General features: G+C 34.5%; 1 protein-coding gene across 2 annotated transcripts in view; it reads right to left on the reverse strand.

The window, feature by feature from the left end:
- TTC27 (tetratricopeptide repeat domain 27) overlaps positions 1–19,828 on the reverse strand; it is a 107,356-nt gene that overhangs the window by 63,016 nt on the left and 24,512 nt on the right. For both annotated transcript variants that reach the window (XM_031593342.2, XM_031593350.2), the window contains exons 7-9: positions 19,029–19,165; positions 16,112–16,224; positions 11,216–11,282 (exon numbers count right to left, since the gene is read on the reverse strand). In XM_031593342.2, the coding sequence (XP_031449202.2) occupies positions 11,216–11,282; positions 16,112–16,224; positions 19,029–19,165 (317 nt within the window). The remainder of the gene's footprint in view (positions 1–11,215; positions 11,283–16,111; positions 16,225–19,028; positions 19,166–19,828) is intronic.

Genomic DNA, 19,828 nt, shown 5'->3' on the forward strand with positions numbered 1-19,828 from the left:
CGCAACTCCCCAGAGTAGTGGGATTTGTCTGTGCTATCCCCACCTATTCATATTCATGAGCTCACCACTCTTCTTTCCATAGCCTGTCAATCATAATGCCTGTTCATTTGGTGTGGAAGACCTGGAAGAGTACTGCTTTATAAACTGCTGCTAGTTAATATACTATACATATTCAAACTTTTACCTTTATTTTTGCAGTGACAACTTCAGAACAAATATTCATTTGCTACAGTTATCTTTAAAATACTTTAACTGAATATCTTTTGCCAGATGGGAAGGTGGGGGTAGCAAAAACACTAAGTCTCAGATAGATCTCTAGTTCAGTCATAAGAATGATACAGTGCAAAGGACCCTTAGAAGTTCTTCAGATCCCTCAGTAAAAGGCATACAGTTATCATCTTGTAAAGAACCAACTTAAATGTTTCCCTAATTTCAAAACTTCCAGGTTAGCCAATGGCGCAGCAGAAATACTTTGATAGTTGCTTACAGCTTCTACATTCCAAAAATGTTATTTGTGAAGTCACCCTATAATGATATTAACTAGTTAAATCAGCTATTATTTTTTTTGTTCCTGCGACAAGACAGACAAGAAAACTTAGTAAGAATGACTTATTTAATCAGTGATTTATAGTAAGTCTTACACTGACTTTACTATTAAGCTATATCAGAACAATATATAAAATGTTATACACACGTGTATATATATAATCAGTTTGGAAAACAGCTGTGTATAGAGGAACGGTGAGGCACAGCAGAGGAAAATCCACATACTGCCAGACAGGATTCTACAGAGTGTGCCAATCTGGTTTTCCCATTTTGAATGCCAGCATCCACCACAGGAATTTTGTCTACAACAGTCTCTGTAATTCACAGGTCTATATATTGCAATACTTGGGGTTCACAAATAAGCATAACGTTGAAAACAAGAGGCATGCCTCAATGTTTAGTGGGTTACACTGCTATATTTGGAGTCCAGAAGTGACAATTTCTGTGGGTGTTCTAGGGCAGTCTCAGCAGTTTCCCAGAAAATGTTAACAAGTCTCCATATCCATCAAAAATATTTGGGTTTGATTCCTTCCAGTTCCTGACTTCACCACTAGAAGTGTTCTGGCTCATTAAAGAACTACTGTTCCCATTACGTGCAGTAGGATCAAGCTGCTGGAGGTCATCAGCAGTCTGGCATTAAACTTTATATGCAAAAGTTGGGTTTCCAGAAGCAAAACAAAGTTGCAGCCACCTTCCCTTCTGAGTCTGAAGACAAAATGACCCTGAAAATAGACTGACTCCTTAAGCAGCACAAAAAACCAAGAAGCAAAGGAGTAGAAGTAGGGGAATGTGAGAAGGGAAGGAACTAGGAATGATGAGAGCAAAAGTGATGGTCAGATAAACAAATGGGAAGTGAGAACTGACAAAGCTTAACTGAGGGGAATATGGCCTGCTGAAGAAAGAACAGCTAAAGAAAGTGGGAAGCTGCTACTGGCAAACATTAATGCTGGAAAAAATGAGCGAGGCTGTTAGAAGCATGAAAGAAAAACTTAGTGTGCAAAACACTCAGTAACATTCCTAAATCTGACAAGGTTATGTAGAGAGTTGCTATATTCTAAATATATTTACCTAGAGACCAAAGGTAAAGACCATGTCTGGGTTAAGTTTAGATTTGAAAGAAGTAAAAAGCACGAGCTGTAATGGACTGAGATGCAAACAAAGTCTAGTACCTGTTCAGTTGTATTATGCATATAAACAACAGTAGTTTATTAAAATAATTATGGCAAGTGAGCAAAGAAGCTATGAATGTTTTCTTCAATATGTAGATCACGCCCTTTTCCATTAAGAACCCCTAAGCTTGTCATTTTCACAGTTCTGTAAAGATTCAATAAACAAACTATGTTTACTATTAGGTAGGGGAAAGATACAGGAAAATAAATACATTCACTGCAATTCTCAAAGAATAAGCTGTGAGATAAGAAACAGTCTTATTTCAGCAATTAACCATCTTATTTGCTTTCTGAGTCTTACTAATGAGCTACTACTGAACAGCTTAAAATTAATAAAAGCAATTTGCTAAGTATTCTTCTTTCCTTTATTCTAGAAGTGAAGGAGTTTCTACTGACATGTATTAAAATAACAAACAAGTGTTCAGTTTTAGCCAATAATGAATACAAATGGAATACAATATTAATTTGAGAAAATTGCAAATACATGTGCTGTTTCGCTTTGAATGTTTGAGTTCTGAAATCAAGCACCTCATTTTACAATGCTTCTAGCAGTGAGAGAGCAGAAAGATCTTTCACAGTCCATTTTTAGCTAACTGTAAAAGTTCACTCTCATCTTTTGTCTAGACTATGATAGAAGTCATTACTGAATGTGTTGGCCAACATACACTGACAAAGGTACTTAAAATCCAGCTGACAAGATATGAGGTCTTTCAGGAAAAAAATGCCAAAGATCCAACTTAACTAATGCAATACATGTTTAGGGATTATATAGGCAAGGCAGTAAAGTCTTCGTAAACACATCAAAAACATACTGATATCCAGCTCCATGATTTTTATTTCAGTTCAGAAAAGGTCTCAAATCTCAACTTCACAGATAAGAAGCATTAACAAGTGATGCATTTAAGCATTTTACTGGCACTTATTGGAACAGTCTTCATAACTAACAGCCCCACATGCCATGATCAAAGCAGCCAATCCAAACATGTCAGAAGTATTTACGCCATATCATAGCATCATATCTACTACTCATATCAATTTTACAGAGTAAAAAAGTTTGAATTTTCACACAGTAATCGTGATGCCCATTTCTGGTATATGCTGCATCAGCAAGTCATAAAATACATTGGCATCATTTTTATTTCCTGATGCAATAATCTAATAAGCACTTTATGCAAACTAGCTTCTGAAATTTTCTTGCATGTGTGCTGTCACAAATCATTTTTCTAAATAACCATTTAGTTATTTAACCATCAGTACGACAGTTATCCCAGTAAAATAAATTTGCATACAAAGCATATTGGCAGAGTACAGGCTTTTCTTTTCCCCTTTAGTTATAATACGCAGTTTAGTACATGATCAGTACTAGAATTCATGTGTTAAATAAACAGAAATAAATGTGTTCATAGCATATGTCCATATGGATTTAAAAGTTCTACAAATTAAATTGAACATCTTAATGTCTGGTCATCCACACTTAAAAATTCCCTTTTCCTATTTAAACTTTCTGCTTTAAATAAAAGAAATGAAAAGACATACAGTAAAAATACGAGAATTGGCACTGCTTAAACTTCGACCTTATGCAAGATAGATAGTACCATGCTTTTCCACAATGTACTCAAGTTAATTGAATACTTCTACAAGGACAGCACACCGTGAAAACACATGCCATACCCAAGACCCATATGGGATATGCAGGTCTCAAATGTGGATAATATAAGCACATAAATGGATATTTTTCTAAGTATAAGCCGTAAGAATTTGTTTAGGAACTTTTTCCTAAAATTTATAAAAATGAGCTTTCCCCTTTAATTCTCCTCTCTTAAGTAGACCAATGGACTTAGAACTTAAACGTTTTTCCCCCATAAAATTCTTAAATTGCTCAATGAATCCTCACAAGAAAATGCCACCTGAAAATCTTTTTCAGTCATTTGGCTACCTAAAATCTTACAATATTGAAAGAAAAACAAAAAGGAAAAAGCATTATGGTCATTTTCATACAGAAGCAGATACGGATAGATTTATGCCTTATCAAGTTCATCTTATATTTTTCCTAAAGCAGTTAAATGGAAAAATACATTTCACCATACTTTTTTTTTTTTTTTTTTAAGTGACATTTTAACTATGAAAATGAATTAAAAACAAAACCAGATTGACAAACTTCAGACTTTTGATGGGAAAGAAAAAAATATATTTTTCATGACTGCTATTAAGGGCTATAACTTTCAAATCAAACTTGTCCTAAATTATCTAGTATACCAAAAAATCTGTTACTTTTTTCGGATTTCATTTTAATACAGAACAAAGACTGTCTGGGCATTGATACAAAACATGCTCTACTTCTAGTTCAAACTACAGACATGATAGGATCAGAGTAAATTAAACTCTGTTGCTTAGATACAGTAATAACTGACCAGTGAACAAGAACTCAGACATTGATTTTTCAGATGTTACCAGAACAAGGAAGATTAGAGTAATATTTGATATGTTGGGTTAGGAACGGAACAAACAAAGGGACAATGCCAGAAATAGGCAGAGGAGATGAGGGCAAGACATAGGAAAAGCTAAGTAAACTTTAAGAATAATTCTTCCTCCTACGGTAAAAGAACAAAACCAGGTTTAATTTCAAAAACCAAAGATTTAGATTACTCCTTATTTGGTTTCTCTCTTCTCTCTCCATCCAAGCAGGCAGGTCTGTACAGTATACAACACCACCTCAGAAAGAAATGAATACCAGCACTGATAACCTCTGAATTGAAGTGATTACTAGAATACATTAATGTCATTAAGGGAAGATAAACTGAACCGAACAACAAGAATGTCATATTCCCTTCAGATGATACACCAAACAGCATTTTCTTGAATGGGGGGTGTAATTTCATAGAATCATAAAATAGCTTGGGTTGGAAGGGACCTCAAGGATCATTAAGTTCCAATCCCTGTGCAACAGAGAGGGTTGCCAGCCACCAGCCCCATGCAACCTTGCCTTGAACTCCTCCAGAGATGGGGCATCCTCAACTTCTCCAGACAACCTGTTTCAGTGCCCCACCACCCTCTCTGTGAAAAACTTCCCCTTTTTTCTTTTTCTTTTTTTTTTTGGACTAAATTCTAACAATTACAACTGGTGAAGCACATGAGAAAGGGAAGGGAAGTCTGTGAGACATCAAAACAGCTGTCAGAAGCTGCTAGAAATAATAAGTGAGCTGCTGATAGATAAAGATGAAGGAGGAGAAGGAGAAAAAAGGCTGCCGTGGGAAAAAATGTTACTGTCATCAAATTTGCCTGCTCAACGTTGCAAACTCTTAGACAAGCAAATAATCTATTAATATTTAAACATGATTTTCATGGTCTTTTAACCACCGCAGTTTCAGTGAGACAACTGAAATCTACTGCTTGAATAGATCTGTACAAATTACAGCTCTATCTGCACAAAAGAGCAGACTATTCTACAAAGGAAGGCTATTCCAAATTTCTTCCTGATCAGAGATGCACACAATAAATCAGGAATCATCTCCCGTAAGAAATGATGCAAGCAGAGCTGTGGATTCCATGGATTCAGGGAAGAATGCAGACCACAGAGGAGAACAAAGTTGAAGGAGATGAAAGCATCAATTATGTTGAAATCTGATACTTAGTAAAATAAAACAACTTCAAACAGAATGTTACATAATCCCAGTTTTGGGATGGAATGCAGACTTCCCCCTTGCCCTGAAACACATGCACTACAGCACCTAGTTATTTCACCCTGCAATACCTAAGTACACACCAACAGAACACAGCAAAAATAACTAAAAACACACTAGGTTATTTTCCTATTCACAGCACACTGTAAACAAAGCCCCAGATGCTTTGCGAGTCAGCACCCAACAAATTGAGTTGAGCCTCTGCACATGATGCTTTCATGGAAAGGAACAATTCTCTTTTGCTTTATTCAGTCAGATTTCCCAGTAATGCACAACGGATCTGAAAACATACATGCATTAAATTAACAGCATTTGGATCGTGACATTACTAGAAAATGATTCAGACTTCTGAATAAGAGAGCTTAGAAAACAAAGCAAAACTTAAAGAAAAAGAATACAATAGCTTTTAGTTCATTAACCTAAAGAAGTCTGACTAGCACTACTACCCGGGCTTTGCGGAGAGGAAGCCTTTGCAGTGAGCGTAATAAACTTGTAACCAACAGAGTCTATTCAAAATGAGCAACACTGCTTAGAAAATAAGTGAAAGAGACTTTTTATAAAGCCACAAAAATTACAGCAGTAGAGACACATGGCAATCTTAATGAGCTTTTCAATACTCTTGCTGGTTATAAAACAAAGAAAACTGCAGCCATTTTCTCAGCAGAGAAAAATGCACTGCTTTTATTTAAGCTATATAAACAACTTCTCTTTAGAAACCAAATTGGCATGTTAGTTTTAGAGAGATTTTAATAGGAAGACTTAACATTAAAAATCTCATGTGCTGTGATTTGATTGCTCCCCAGTTCCACATTAATATCACAAATGCAATACAAAAGATGACACAAACAAAGCATTTCCATTTCCAACCTCTCTCCTCCCAAAACTCCTTTCTTAGTGAAAAGCAGAAAAAAAATGAATATATGTACACACATACAAGTGTGCACTATAATTCTTTACTGTGATTTTCAAAGGTACCACAAACCATTAGAGAAACCATTTCTTTTCCACTCAATAAATACTTACCTTTGAAAAAAAAAAAAAATCCATCCATCCAACTGTTTCAAATTTCCTAGTTAAAAAAAAAAATAAAGGTATTTCTTATGGAATTAGTTGCTCAACACAGCAACTAACTGGAAAAACAAAGGAAATTAAGCATTTCCCTCTGGCCCATCTTCGGAATACATTGTATTCCTTGCATTTTAACAGACTACTCCACATTCTCTAGGTCCTTCATCAGACATTCATATTCTTTATGGCATTAAAGGAATAATTTTAGAATTTTCAGGTATTTTTGTTAATTTATGTTCTCTGAGGGAAATAAAAACTATTACACTTTTTTCTCCTCTTTAAGAAAGACATCCTTGCTCGTTGCAAAACAGACAGAAGAGCTGTCAGAACTTTCTCTGACCAGTTTTCATCATATTAAAAAGAAACCCAGTACTCTACTCTTCATAAATGATAGAAATCTCAGGAGAATAACAAACTTAATTATGTTATTAAGTTTCCCATGATCCCCATTTTTTCCCTTCTCATCTTGTATAAAGAATACAAATATGGTGCTAAGATGCGAGAAGCACAGTGCAAGAGGTTCTGTTTCCCAGCTTTTTCTTGCTTTTTCTCCTCTGTTTACTATAGTTTAATATGCTGCTGCTACACCAAATCACTTGATTTTATCACACTAGGAAGAGAAAAAAAGCCATACTCCCATACAATGGGCTAAGTGCACTTCACATTTACCACACAGCTCATCACCTCTGGAAAAGGCAAGGTCCAGGACAGATGACAGTGGTAATGTTAAGGACCAGCTGCAGCTCATTAATCATGGATGTTCTGCTGAAGTGTTCTATCAGATGATGAAACCACTAAACTGCTTCTCCTGTACGTAAATTATAAGCTGTGGTATAAACCTTAAGAACTTCTATTATGGAGTATAGTCTTAAACATTAGGGCTGTTGTTGTTGTTTTTCTTTTTTAAAACACTTTTCTCCTTTGTAAGGGAAAAAAAAAAATGCAACACCACCTAGTAGTTATTCCTTCCCAGAATTCCCAGAGTTCTAGGAGTAAACTAAGCTAGAAAACCTACATGTGAAAACATAGGGTTTTTTATTATTTCTTTGATTACTAGCATCATATACTTCACATTTCCTACCCAGAAGGTTCCCGGGGGGGGAAAAAAAAAAAAAAGAAAAAGGTCACCATTAAGTACAACACCAGTAAATCTAACAGACAGAGAAGCACTGGATTTCAGAACTGAGATGGTGTTTTTCTTTTCCTTTTCTCGACAATGGCTTTTCAACACAACATTCAGTAAGCTAAACAGAAATTTTGCCAAGAATCATATGCAAAACTGTGTCTCTGAGTTTTTGTATGGTATTTGATCTCTAAATTTTTTGCTTTCTTTGAAATTCAAATGCATTACCTTAATTCATTAAAATCATTATGAATATTTTCCTAAATCCTTGAGTATGAAAATAGCAATTCTCTTTAAAATCAAACATTTAATTGTGTTTATTGTTATGTACATGAGAGCTCAATTTCTTCTCTTGTAAAGATATCAAATTAACAATTTAAGCAGGAAACAAACCCAAATTTAACTAATCCAGATATATCTTAATGGCTTAAAGCTAAAATATTAAGCTGATGACTGGTGAACAGATTTGACTAGAACACCTCAAGCACGGAAGTTCAAATTACTTAACTGAAAGGAGCTATCCCAGCAAAAGAGTTTACAGATAGAAGTAAACAGGATTTGACATACCCCCACACCTCACTGTAAAAGTTAGCAATAATAATTCTTCGTTACAGAAGTCAGTACTTTAGGACAAAGTTCCCAAGTGACATCAATAAACAAACTGCATCAATGTCATCCTTTTGCATTTGACTGCAGTCACCAAGCAGCTCTCAACAGCATTATTTTTAGGTCTTTATGTAGTTTAAAATACATATATATCTTTAAGGATCTAGTCATTTTCAACTGATGCTGATATAAAAGGGAGTTCAGAATGCCTGCTTGCTAAACTACACTTAATATGAGGTAGGACTATACAGTCTGCTAGAATTCACTTTTATTATACTTTCCCCCTCATACTACCTGAAAATTAAATTCTGCAGATCACATGCATTTGTTTTGCAATAGCCAAAGGAACACAATTTCCTGATGATCCACTGATCTGTTGTAAGTGCCTTAACATTTATCAAGAGTCCTAAGTTATCTTGAAATGACTTCCTTTCTTCAGGACAGATAAATTTCAGCAGTTATCAGATGAATGCATGACAACCATCTAACCAGCCTGCAGATTTAGGAATCCACATGTAGGCTGAGAAGATGCCTGCTCACACACGCACACACACAGCAGCTTAAATGATGCTAAAGAAGTTACTGTGGGCAGCACTGATAGATTTTGCCTGTTTCCTTAGGTAACACAAAAACTTGAAAAATACCTTAAATAACATTTCAGTGGCACTTGCTTATTCGGCTAGCAGACACCATAAAAACCAAGCTTGTGTTAACATTCATATACCATTCATATACCATGCCACTATCAAAAAGAACTTACATAAGGTCATTCCTGATTTCAGTTTACAGGAAAGATTTCGTGTAACAGTGTTAGAATTCACAGATCCTAATTGTATTTAGTAGCACAGACCATATCAAGAGAAAACTTAAGATTGAATTGTGTCACTACAGCTAGATAATGAGCACACTTTAAGCACAAATTTAAAAGAATGTTATTCTGACACTGAAGTTCATTATTGACTCTAAATTTTTTTTAGGTTACTAACTACATTTTTAAGTCATTGCTCTACACTGAATTCTGTGCTATTAGAGATCTACATTCTTGTTTATTTTTTTTTTTTTACAGATCCTTTGCTTTTGCTTTTGTTGTTGTTGTTGTTTGCTGATTAGAGCACAAATTGATAGTGAGACCTATAAATACTTCTCACCTGTGTATCTCTGTAGATCTCTCCTGACTGCAGTAATTACTAAAGGAATTAATTCATCAGCTCTTGTGATTTTTGAGTAATCAGCCACTAGATGGCAGAAAAATGCAGTTTAATTTTTGTATTATGGATAATGTACCCAACAAATCTCTTGTATATCAGATGTCAGGTAATATGATGTCTCAGTGTCAGATAAAAGATCCGAAAAAAACTGATTAACTTGCCTAGTATATGTGCTACCCCGACTTTTCTCCTCTGCTGTAAAACCTGAGAAGTGTTTTAAACGTTTGAATACTCAAGTGTTAAAACAAATAAAACTCCCTCTGAATCTCATTATTTTGGAATGTACATTAGGAGAACAGGAGCAATCTCATTAAATATATTCTGTTATCACAATATCACTCCATTTACTATTAGAAAGATAGATTATGTGGAGAAGTTAATTTAGTATCTAAGTGTTTCTTGGCCACTTTTCTATTCAAGAGTTAGGCAGTTAGGTAGTGGGAAAAATGAAGCAGAGAATATATAAAAACTCTAGACAGTTTGGGAGGAAATAAAAAGTCAGAAGTAAAATTCTCAGTTTTCACAGATGACTGAGCCTCAATTAAAACCATATATTAATAAAAGAAAAATCAGCAAGGACTGTTGCAACAAAATTATATACACATTAGGAAAATGTACGCATCTCTATAACCTTATTTTTGTAAAATAAAATCCTGTTTCACAATTTTTTCAAAAATTTGCAATAATAGGTTAATCAGTTTTCTTCAATCCCAGTCTTTTTTTTGTATTTCCTTATCTAATTTTTTCCAGCTATTTTCATTTTTCTAAAACTAAAACAAAATGGTTTAAAAACAAAACATATCAGAAAGTATTAGGATATGATCAGAAAGGATAATTATCATAGCAAATAAGAGAAATAATAGAAACCAAACTCTTTTACAGTCATCCACTTTGTTTCCTCATTCTGATCTTACATGTTCTGTATTAGTATGTGTACCCCTAAACAAGCATTAATTTAAAAATCAACCTAATAAAAACATAAGGATTTTTTTAAAACTTATTTTTAGGACCATAAAGACATTAATATAGTTAAACTTATTTTAGTGTCTTTAATTCTTTTATATAATTACAATTTCTAGTCATAAAATTCGAACTCAATTGAAATCTATGGGATTTTTGTTGAGATCCTATTTGCCAACTCTAACAAGAACTTATTCTTTCAGATGGCACTACTGTGAAACAAAGTGTAAGTCTGCAAAATCTGGATAGGAGAACAAACACCATAAATTGTATAAAAGCTTAAGTCTAACCACAAAGAAAGCAATAAACAGTAATAAAATTACTAGCCTTTTCCCCTCTGTCCCTCAAATAAATTGCTGTTGAAAAAAAAACAGAAGACAAGGAGGCATATTGTATTTTGTCTAGACCCAAAAAATACATTTTCAAAATAGGGAGCTAGAAATCTCAAGTCTTCTTTGGAAGTTACAGAACTGTTCTGCAGCAACAGGTAAATTAGCCGTTGACCTAGGAAGAAACATGCTTGTGTGGAGCATTTGATTCTTAAACTGAATAAATCTGGCAGAAGAAATTCGCAGCTTCTTTTGAACTCCCCTTACAAAACACTGTTAAAGGAAGAGATGAAGTTTTGAGATGTCAGTCTTGCCCTACTTTAGGATGACTCAAAATGGAGGGGAACTTTAGATTCTCTCTCTTTATATTCTTGAAATAAGAAAAAAACATATTGAAACAATGAATATTAAAACAAATTTGCTTCACAGGTTCACAATTAATGTGATGGTCAAATTACTGCTTGGTACATAACTTAATAGCTAAGTGAAAACATGTTTAGTAGAAAGCTTCAGATAAGTTACTTACTGAAGTAAAAGCCAAAAGTTCCTCTTCATTTAATTTGTGTATTGGATTGTTCTTTTGGAAGTCTATACTGTAAAAAAAAAAAAAAAAAAAAGAAAAAGAACATAAAATAATGCTGATTTATTCTTTAGCACAAAGCTACGTAGAATACATCTCTCAAACTTGCAGAAATCTAAAGGATGTTCTAGAAAAGAGTTACAAATACAAATGGTAGTACATAGTTGTAACACTTAACATGATGGAAAACACAGTAATACTAGCAGGGTGGCAAAGTCCTAGGCAGCAGGAAGTGAGGATAAGCCAAATGCATTTGCCACGGACACAAAAACAAAGGAAACAAGCTGCTCACTCCTGGAAGGCCTCAGGTAGGCAGTGATCTCCAGCAAGATACCCCCACTTCGACTGCCAACCTTTAAATGAGGTCTGGGAAGGGGAGGATCCTGGCTCTACTCCTTGTGGCCATTCAGGTGCACTGCATGCACCTGAGCCCCCCCAGTTTGTCCTGCCTTCCCAGCAGGTGTTCAATCACTGGTTCTAGCCATGAGTTAGCATTTCCCCTACAGTGCTGCACACATACAGAGGGTGGCCAAGACTTCAGAGCAGTCACAGTTGAATTGAATCATTTCACAGGACAAGATACTTAATGGTGCCTTTCCCAGGCCGTACTAACCTGAAATGTCTTATTGCATTCACGTTTACAGGATTAAATTTTATGTATGCCGAACAGTTCTAAATCCATTCCCTATTTTTTTTTTTTTTTTTTACAGAGATCTGTTTTCAGTTAAAATTCTATGGCTAACTGAACACAGGTTCTGCAAAGCAAAAACACGCTAATGCTCAAAAAGTGATGAAGGATAGTCTCAAACATATACTCTCTGGTCATTCAAGGAATATAACCACTGGAGTACACCTCTCAGCTAGTTTTTGTACAGCAAAGGGAACCCAGAAGAATACAGAGATGAGAATTGGAACTTTTTCTTCCCACTTGGACGTTACTGTATTGATAATAAAGAAATTTGGTTTACAACTCTATATGGGTGTACTGTCTCCTTTGACAACAGCCCATCAACACCTACAAAAATGCTACAAGATATCTGCAAGCAGCAGAAAGAGAAGCAGCAAGGTTACAATTCAAGTTCCTTGTGAAAACAAAAGATATAAAGTGAAGATACATCCTAAATCATACTACAGAGTATACATAATCACCAAACCCATATAATGGCTACGTACGAGTTTACCCAGTCTTTACACTTAAGTATATTTAGCAAGACTATATATAAAGTGAGAAAAGACTAGACTGCCAAATGTGTTTTATTTATTCCTCTAAATAAAATGTATGATAAAGCAGTAAGAAGTAATTCTAAGAGAATGAAGTGAAGCACTCAAGATAGGAAAACAATCGACATCATTCAAGAACTCATATCTTTACCTTTACATACCCAGAAGAAAATTAATCATGTGTAGCAGAGAGCCAAAACTGCTTCCTGATGGCATAAGCTCTCTTGCACATTCCACCTCCATTAAATGGAGGACTAAGGAAAAAAAAGTTCTTATGAGAGTGCTGCTTCAGCATTTCTGAAACTGCTATTCTTTAGGTACCACTAGTATACATCCAACTAGAGCAACCCAGGAATGACTGCAGATGAGGCATTCAGGAAATTAAGCTATTTGACTGAAATACATTTCCTTCTGACGAAGTAAATGGCCATTTGTTCATAGGACTTCAGCCAAATAAATGCTGAGAGACTGCAAAAGTATGACAGACGCACTTTGGAGATTCAATTTCCTATTTCTGTTAGAAGACAAGATCCTTCTTCTCTTCATCCATTGCAACTCATTAAACCTATCATTCAGTAGTTCTTTTCTTCATGTTTTGTTACTGAACTTCCCCTAAACTTGAAAGGGGAGACAACACAAAATTCTAAAGTAAACTGAAACGTATGCTCCATTTTCAAAGGTTTTTCTTTTTATTTTATTAGCTACTACAGAATCCAAGGGGTGTATGGGAGCTGCTCTTTCATTTTGGTGATTAAAACACTAACATTTAAAAGTGTTATATAAACTAACATAGAGAATCTAGAAGAATACCAGGTTTAGCTGATAATTATTCAATCCAACATGAGCCAAAAGAATGAGCTGCTCAAGCTCAAATTGTCATTATCTAACTGCAGTCCTTTAGAGTTGATAATTTCATTAAAATTTATTTTCTTCTTCTTAGTAACGACAATAAACCTCTGATCAATTGATCAAATAGTTCTATCCTATAACAACACAAGCACCTAATAAAGCACATTGTGTGGAATAGTAAATAAGAGAGTACAAGCATTACTGATGATAATTTTTTGAGAAAGATACCCACAACTTTCCTACACATCTGTAAGGAAGAACATTAGTGGAGTAGTTGAAAGATAATTTATACAGTGAAAGTAAGCATGAAGAGATCCTCTAAGTCACATTCAGGTAAATGTTTGTCCACTGACTCTTTCTTAAAGACCTCCCATGCCAGACATTCCACACCTTCTTCATGCACCTTATGGTGATGTTTCCCAACATCTGGTACTAGATGTATGATTGCAGCCACAAGGAAATACCAACTGTGCTTTTGGTAGAATAGTGATGAGTAAGGGCTTAGAACAACAAGCAAAGATTTGGCTGAGCCTTGTCACTTCCATGTATATTAGCTACTACATCAATGAAGCTTTCCCCTTTTTCCCACATAAAACAGGTGTGTTATCAATTTTTTTTTAATTTTATTTTTTTTAAAGTGTTAGACAACGCTGCTAGGAAAGTAATCTGCCATATATTACTTTTTCTCTCTTTGAGATTTTTTTTTTCATGGAAACAGGAAAATAATGCAGAATTTTCATATATCCTAAAAATACACTGATTCAGACAGAAAGGTTTCATTATTCTAGAACAGATTTTTGTCACAGTTCTTTGAAGCGTAAAGATGGACATCTTCCAGCTCAAAGCCATTATAAAATGGTTTTAATTTCCATTTCTGCCATATCCATGTTCAATTCTTTAAGACACACAAGTACAATAAAGCAACCTTGAAAGATAAAAAATGAAATTGTTCTAATGATTTTCCATACCAAATCAAATCTAAAGCTATATTTTTTTTTATTTGAATCCATATACAGAGTGGAAATGCAGCTATGATTTAAGCATTTATGACAATAATAAATGAACACTCTTTAGGCAGATAAAGAAGAATCTTGGAGTAAGTTCTACTCCACAGCAAGAAAAGTATTTGCTCAGCAAATCAGTAAAAGCTAGACTGCCAGCAGTTTGGACCTTACATCCAATTATTTAATCCGATTAGTCAGATTTACAATAGCAGCATAATGGATAAAATTGGGAAGGTGAGATACTACAGACTTAATATAAGACAATAGTCTGTTAGAAAATGAACGAGACATGAAAATGTTTCTCATGAAGCAGATTATTCATCATCCCACTCTTTACTCCTCTCCTTTCCTCTCCAAATTGGATCTAGATGTGGCCTTGAATAGAAAGAAAGCTTAAGTCTCTGGAAATAAAGAAAATGAAAATAAAGAAAATACGAAGTCACAATACATACTCATGATTTTTTTGCTGTGAGTGGGCTGAATGGTTAAAGGGCATAGCTGAAACCAGAGATGTAAAACTTCATATTTCACTTGAATCTAGCCAAGCAAACATCTTGGCCTTCATAAAGCTGGTATGAGAAAATGGGTATAAAAAAGAAAACAACTTCCTCTCCTCTAATAATTTTCACCGCACTTTATGAAACACGAAGGGGAGAAATAGCTGGAAACTCTGATAAGTGGGAAAAATTGGATGGGGTTGGAAGGCATCAAGATTATAACTTGAGCTACAGAACAAGAACACACTACAAAGGAAAAGTCATCAATTTCTGGGTTGCTAGCTGAAGCACTGAATTTCCTCGCTGTCCTTTGGCTCACCTGTTATTGCTGTCACAATATATAACAAAGATGTATCTTAAAACATCTATGTGCATAGAGAAAGCAGGTCTGTCTGAGACTTGGGAGCTTGAATTCTCTCACTGTTCTACTTCCAGCCCTCTTTTGGGCTTGACAAGGTATTTCAGCAGTACTGCAGATTCTATTGTTTTGCAAGTTACAGATTAGATTAGATTGCTTTTAGTGATAAGAATGATGAATACTGTAACAAAGTGACTATTTTTAGTTTGCCACACAAATACTTTTGAAACAATCACACAGAAAAAAGTATGATAAAATCTTTCTTCAACTTAGTAGACACTTGTTTTTCTGTAAGAAAACCAGGGCATTCATTGACAGCTAGCTTCCTATTTTCAAAGCTCAAACTGCTTTTACTCTTCTGTGCCACTTCTAAAACCACACAACACAGAACTCCTTAAAATCAGGAAAAGAAAATGCATGTGCAAAACCAGAGGAACTTTGTATCACAGCAAAGTAACTGGCAGTAGACATTCTGAATCTGTACATGTACTCCCACTGTACTGAACAGAGGAGGCAGAGTTTTCTTGAAAGATACAGATGATTTTCACAGCAAGCATTACAGACTCTGAAAGATAACCTCAAAACTTAAGCAATGTCATCACAATATTTGAAAGATGATCAAGTTCAGGCATAAAGGAAAAGAGAGTTTCTCCAGGATAAAAGAATAATTTAGTCGTTAATGGAACACTGCTGAAAATCTGTTCCGGACATTAACATTTACTCTGAAGAAACTGAAAATGTGTTTTTATTTTTCATTTTTTAAGCTTTTTGGACACACTGTACAAAGAAAGGAAAAAAAAAAAAATCTCATCAGCTTCCCACTTTGTTATTTCCTTACCACAAAGATTCATGGGAAGGGAGGCTGGGAGGTGTATTTATTTATTTTTAAAATGTAATTAAAGAATGAACTTACCAAATTCCAAGGATTACAGCAAGCTCTTCCGCACACAAATCAGGTACCTGGTACTGATCAGCATCCGCTAATTTTATCTCATTAAGCACTGTATCATCATTTAAATCACAATTCTGTTGAAAGAGAAAAATACTTTTAAAACTAAAAACAGTTGTAAAATACGATAAAAAGTACTTTCAAATAAATGCATGCATGCCTTCAAAATTTGAAAAAAGTTTTTTTTTTTTAAAAAAAAGCTAACACAAACATTAGAAAATGACTTAAATGGAAGGAAATTTGTAATCATCTTGAATCCTACCCTATCATCATTATTCCTCTTACTGAGACAATGGAAGAAAGCATAATACAAACCATTTTTGCTACAAGTATGTTCATTGCTATGTAAAAGGCCAGTGAGTTACAGCATTCAGGGACACTTTAAGGTTACCTGAATTTTCTTCTTAAATAACAGCTGAAGGAGAATTCACATTTCAAATGGTTGCACACAGTATTATTTATAATCACCTTCTCTATTATACATAATCAGTATTGTCTATGTGACATTAAAGAATTTCTTAACACACAGGTTTTTAGGCTAGCATTCACAGACTGCAATCTAGGATTTAAGGATTTATTCTTAAGTCTCAGCAAACCGTAACCAAGTAAAACATGCCTACTGTGGTAGTACTGAATTCCTTACACAGGGAACAGTTTCTCCTTTCTTTTTGTTTTTAAAAGACTGTTAAAAATGCAGGAAACACAGACAAAAAAAGAAACAAACAAACAACTCACAGAACTAGCACCTTCAGAACCTCTACTTTTTGCTAATGAGTGTCCCCAGAAGATTTAGAAGTGAACAGGAAGGCTTTGAAGTGGATTATTTGCATTCAACACCAGGATTTTTATCACTTTATAGATGCAACTAAATCGTGATTTGACAGAGAATGTGCTGAAAGTCACTGTTTTATTTTTAAGAGGAAATAAGAGATTCCCAATCAAAACATATATTTAACAACACTGCCATTTGTTTCTCTTTCTCCTTGCCTATGCTATACAGTAGCATTTACCACTTCCAGGGGCAAATGATTTTAGAACAGAACACTATACTAGTATAATGATATTACTTTATCAGATGTATCAGAAAATACAATTTATAAAGCTATTAGTTAAAAATTTCCAGCTTCTGGTCTACATAACTTTTAAATTCCCTGTATAAACAACATGATTTCTACTCCTAGATTAAAAAAATAAATCAAATCTTATCCTAAAAACATAATGACAAATCTGAGTAGGGTAAAACTAATCAAATGCATTTTGTTATTTTTTTTTTTTTAAGTACTATCTCATATCAAGTATCTTCATGCAATACCTCAAGCCTGAGGTTTTTCTTACACAGACACACTGTCAGTTTAACTGAATGTGCACTTCCAGATCTTAAAGCTGATCTATGAGCCAAGCTTTGAATTTATCATCTCAAGTATTTATTCTACAATGAGATAGTTTTCCTTCTAGTGCAGTCTGAGATATTTTAGCTGCTCAGCACCAGAGGCAAGAAAGAAATTCCTGGCCAGACAACAGTCTGCTAAATGGTCACATTACTATTTTTATTGGAGGTGCATTTTTATATTATATCAGCTGCATTTTTATTGGAGTGCAATTTCTGACAGTTTAATTGCAAAATAACCTGTTCAGTCATCTTCCTGAACATTAACAGAGGAAAAGCTTTAGAACTAAGAACTCCAAGATAGGAGATGAAAATCAGAAGGTGTGAGTAGCCTCAACTTGGCCCTTATACAAACTGACAGAGACAATTCTATCAGGAAATTCTCCACCAATCCAGGGCGACTCCTATTTTGTAGAAAAATACAATATTTTTTTTATCTGAAAATAGTACATGTAAAATAAGATTAGTGAAAAGGGAAAGACAATTCCTCTCCAATAACTTTTCAGCATTCTATACACCTTCTGTAAACATTTCAAAAGATGTCTACAAGGTACATTGAACAACTAGGCTAAAACTGAAGCAATGTTATTGTCAGTAGCTGTTGGCAAACTGAAAATAGCATTAACTCCAATTTTGCCTAACAGGACTTCAAGGTATATCCAGAGCTGACTAATTTGCAGTCAGACAAAAGAAAGGGTAGAGCTCACTGTTATAAAATACTGACAGATTAGATGAAGTAACATCCTGATACTGAGTTATCAGTAAATACATGGCAGAAAATGTAAAAACAAAACCTTAAATTAGTAATTCAAGGCACATATAAACTGGAAAGTCAAGCCTGATCTCATAGCTCTGACATGGCAACATTAACGTTAATAAAATGCGTGGACTTGAAATACCTTAGGTTTTCTTCAAAGCAACTCATGGTTCTACTAATACTATTTTGTAGGATTTCTAGCATACCATGTAAATACACAAATAAAAGGCTTGAAAATTTTTAAGAAGTAAACTGTGGAATGGAACATTTAACTTCTTAATAGGCAGCTTAAGTGCCTTAAGACAAAATTTCTTGATAGTTTCTCAGATTTGCACAAAACTCAACTCCCTTCCTGCAGCCAAAAGCACTCAAGTAATGTGTAGTGCTGCATTTCTACTTTTCAGAAAGAGTAGATACACTTATTTAACCTATCTTTATTTTGAACTTCATGTTTTCGATTTAGAAATAGAGATATTGTTAAATTCTTTTGCTTAACAATCACAGAAGTCTGTGACATTATAAAGACTCTTTATAAAGACTCTGCAGCTTGAAGAATATAGACACTCACTCTCATCTTTTCCCCAAAACTTCCAGAAATCGTACATTCCTTCTAGGCACCATACACTTTCCTCACAAGAAACACCCAAGAAAAGCTTAAAAACATTTTCATTAAAATAAGTTAAAAATTCTGAATGCATTTTAAGAAATAAGAAAAATAATAATTCTCAAATACATACCATAGTTAAGTTTTCTAGAGGAGTAGGTGCTGGGGTTAGCTCACTATGAGGAGGGATGCATTCCTCTGATCTCTGGACATCCAGTATAAGCTGTGCTACATATTTTTCCTGAAATCGTGTTCTCTTTCCCAAAGCACCTACAGAAAATTAATACAGGTTCATACTAGTGACCACTAAAAAAAACCAGTAATCCCATTGTATCCCCCAAAAAGAAACATATTGTGAACCTGTAATATTTACCAGTGTTTTAACTCTGCATGATTTGTTCGCAATAAATCATGTGTCCTCACTACTAGCTAGAATGTATTAAAAAAACAGGCATTACAAATATATTAATACATCTAGATGTGTCCTGCAAATCCAGTTTTAGGTAAAGTCCACACAACCCACCTAACCATGCTAACTCTTGAAAACCCATAGTCATCCAAATTCAACAGTTTCCTACTCTAAAATACTAGCAATAAACTGCAAATAATTGCTCAATTTGCCTGATAAACATTGCTGAAAACACAGAAACATTCAGGAAAACAAAAATATTGTATCATCTTACAAAAGGACAACATTTCCAAATGGAAACATTTTAATAGAGTATGACTGCCTCTGTGAATTTGTAGAACCTTTGTAAAAAAAAAAAAAAAAGACCACAAACTCTTTTTTCCAAAGCCCATTAATTTTGTTTCTAGATCTATATCAACATTTAAGGACAACACTTAGACACTTGAACCAAATATGATGGATAGAAGAAAAGCAGGGAAGGAATCAAATTTTGATTTTTTGTTCAGTTTTGCATCTTTTCCATG

The sequence above is a fragment of the Phasianus colchicus genome, chromosome 2, assembly GCF_987193195.1.
Source record: "Phasianus colchicus chromosome 2, bPhaCol1.hap1.1, whole genome shotgun sequence".
Taxonomy (NCBI): domain Eukaryota; kingdom Metazoa; phylum Chordata; class Aves; order Galliformes; family Phasianidae; genus Phasianus; species Phasianus colchicus.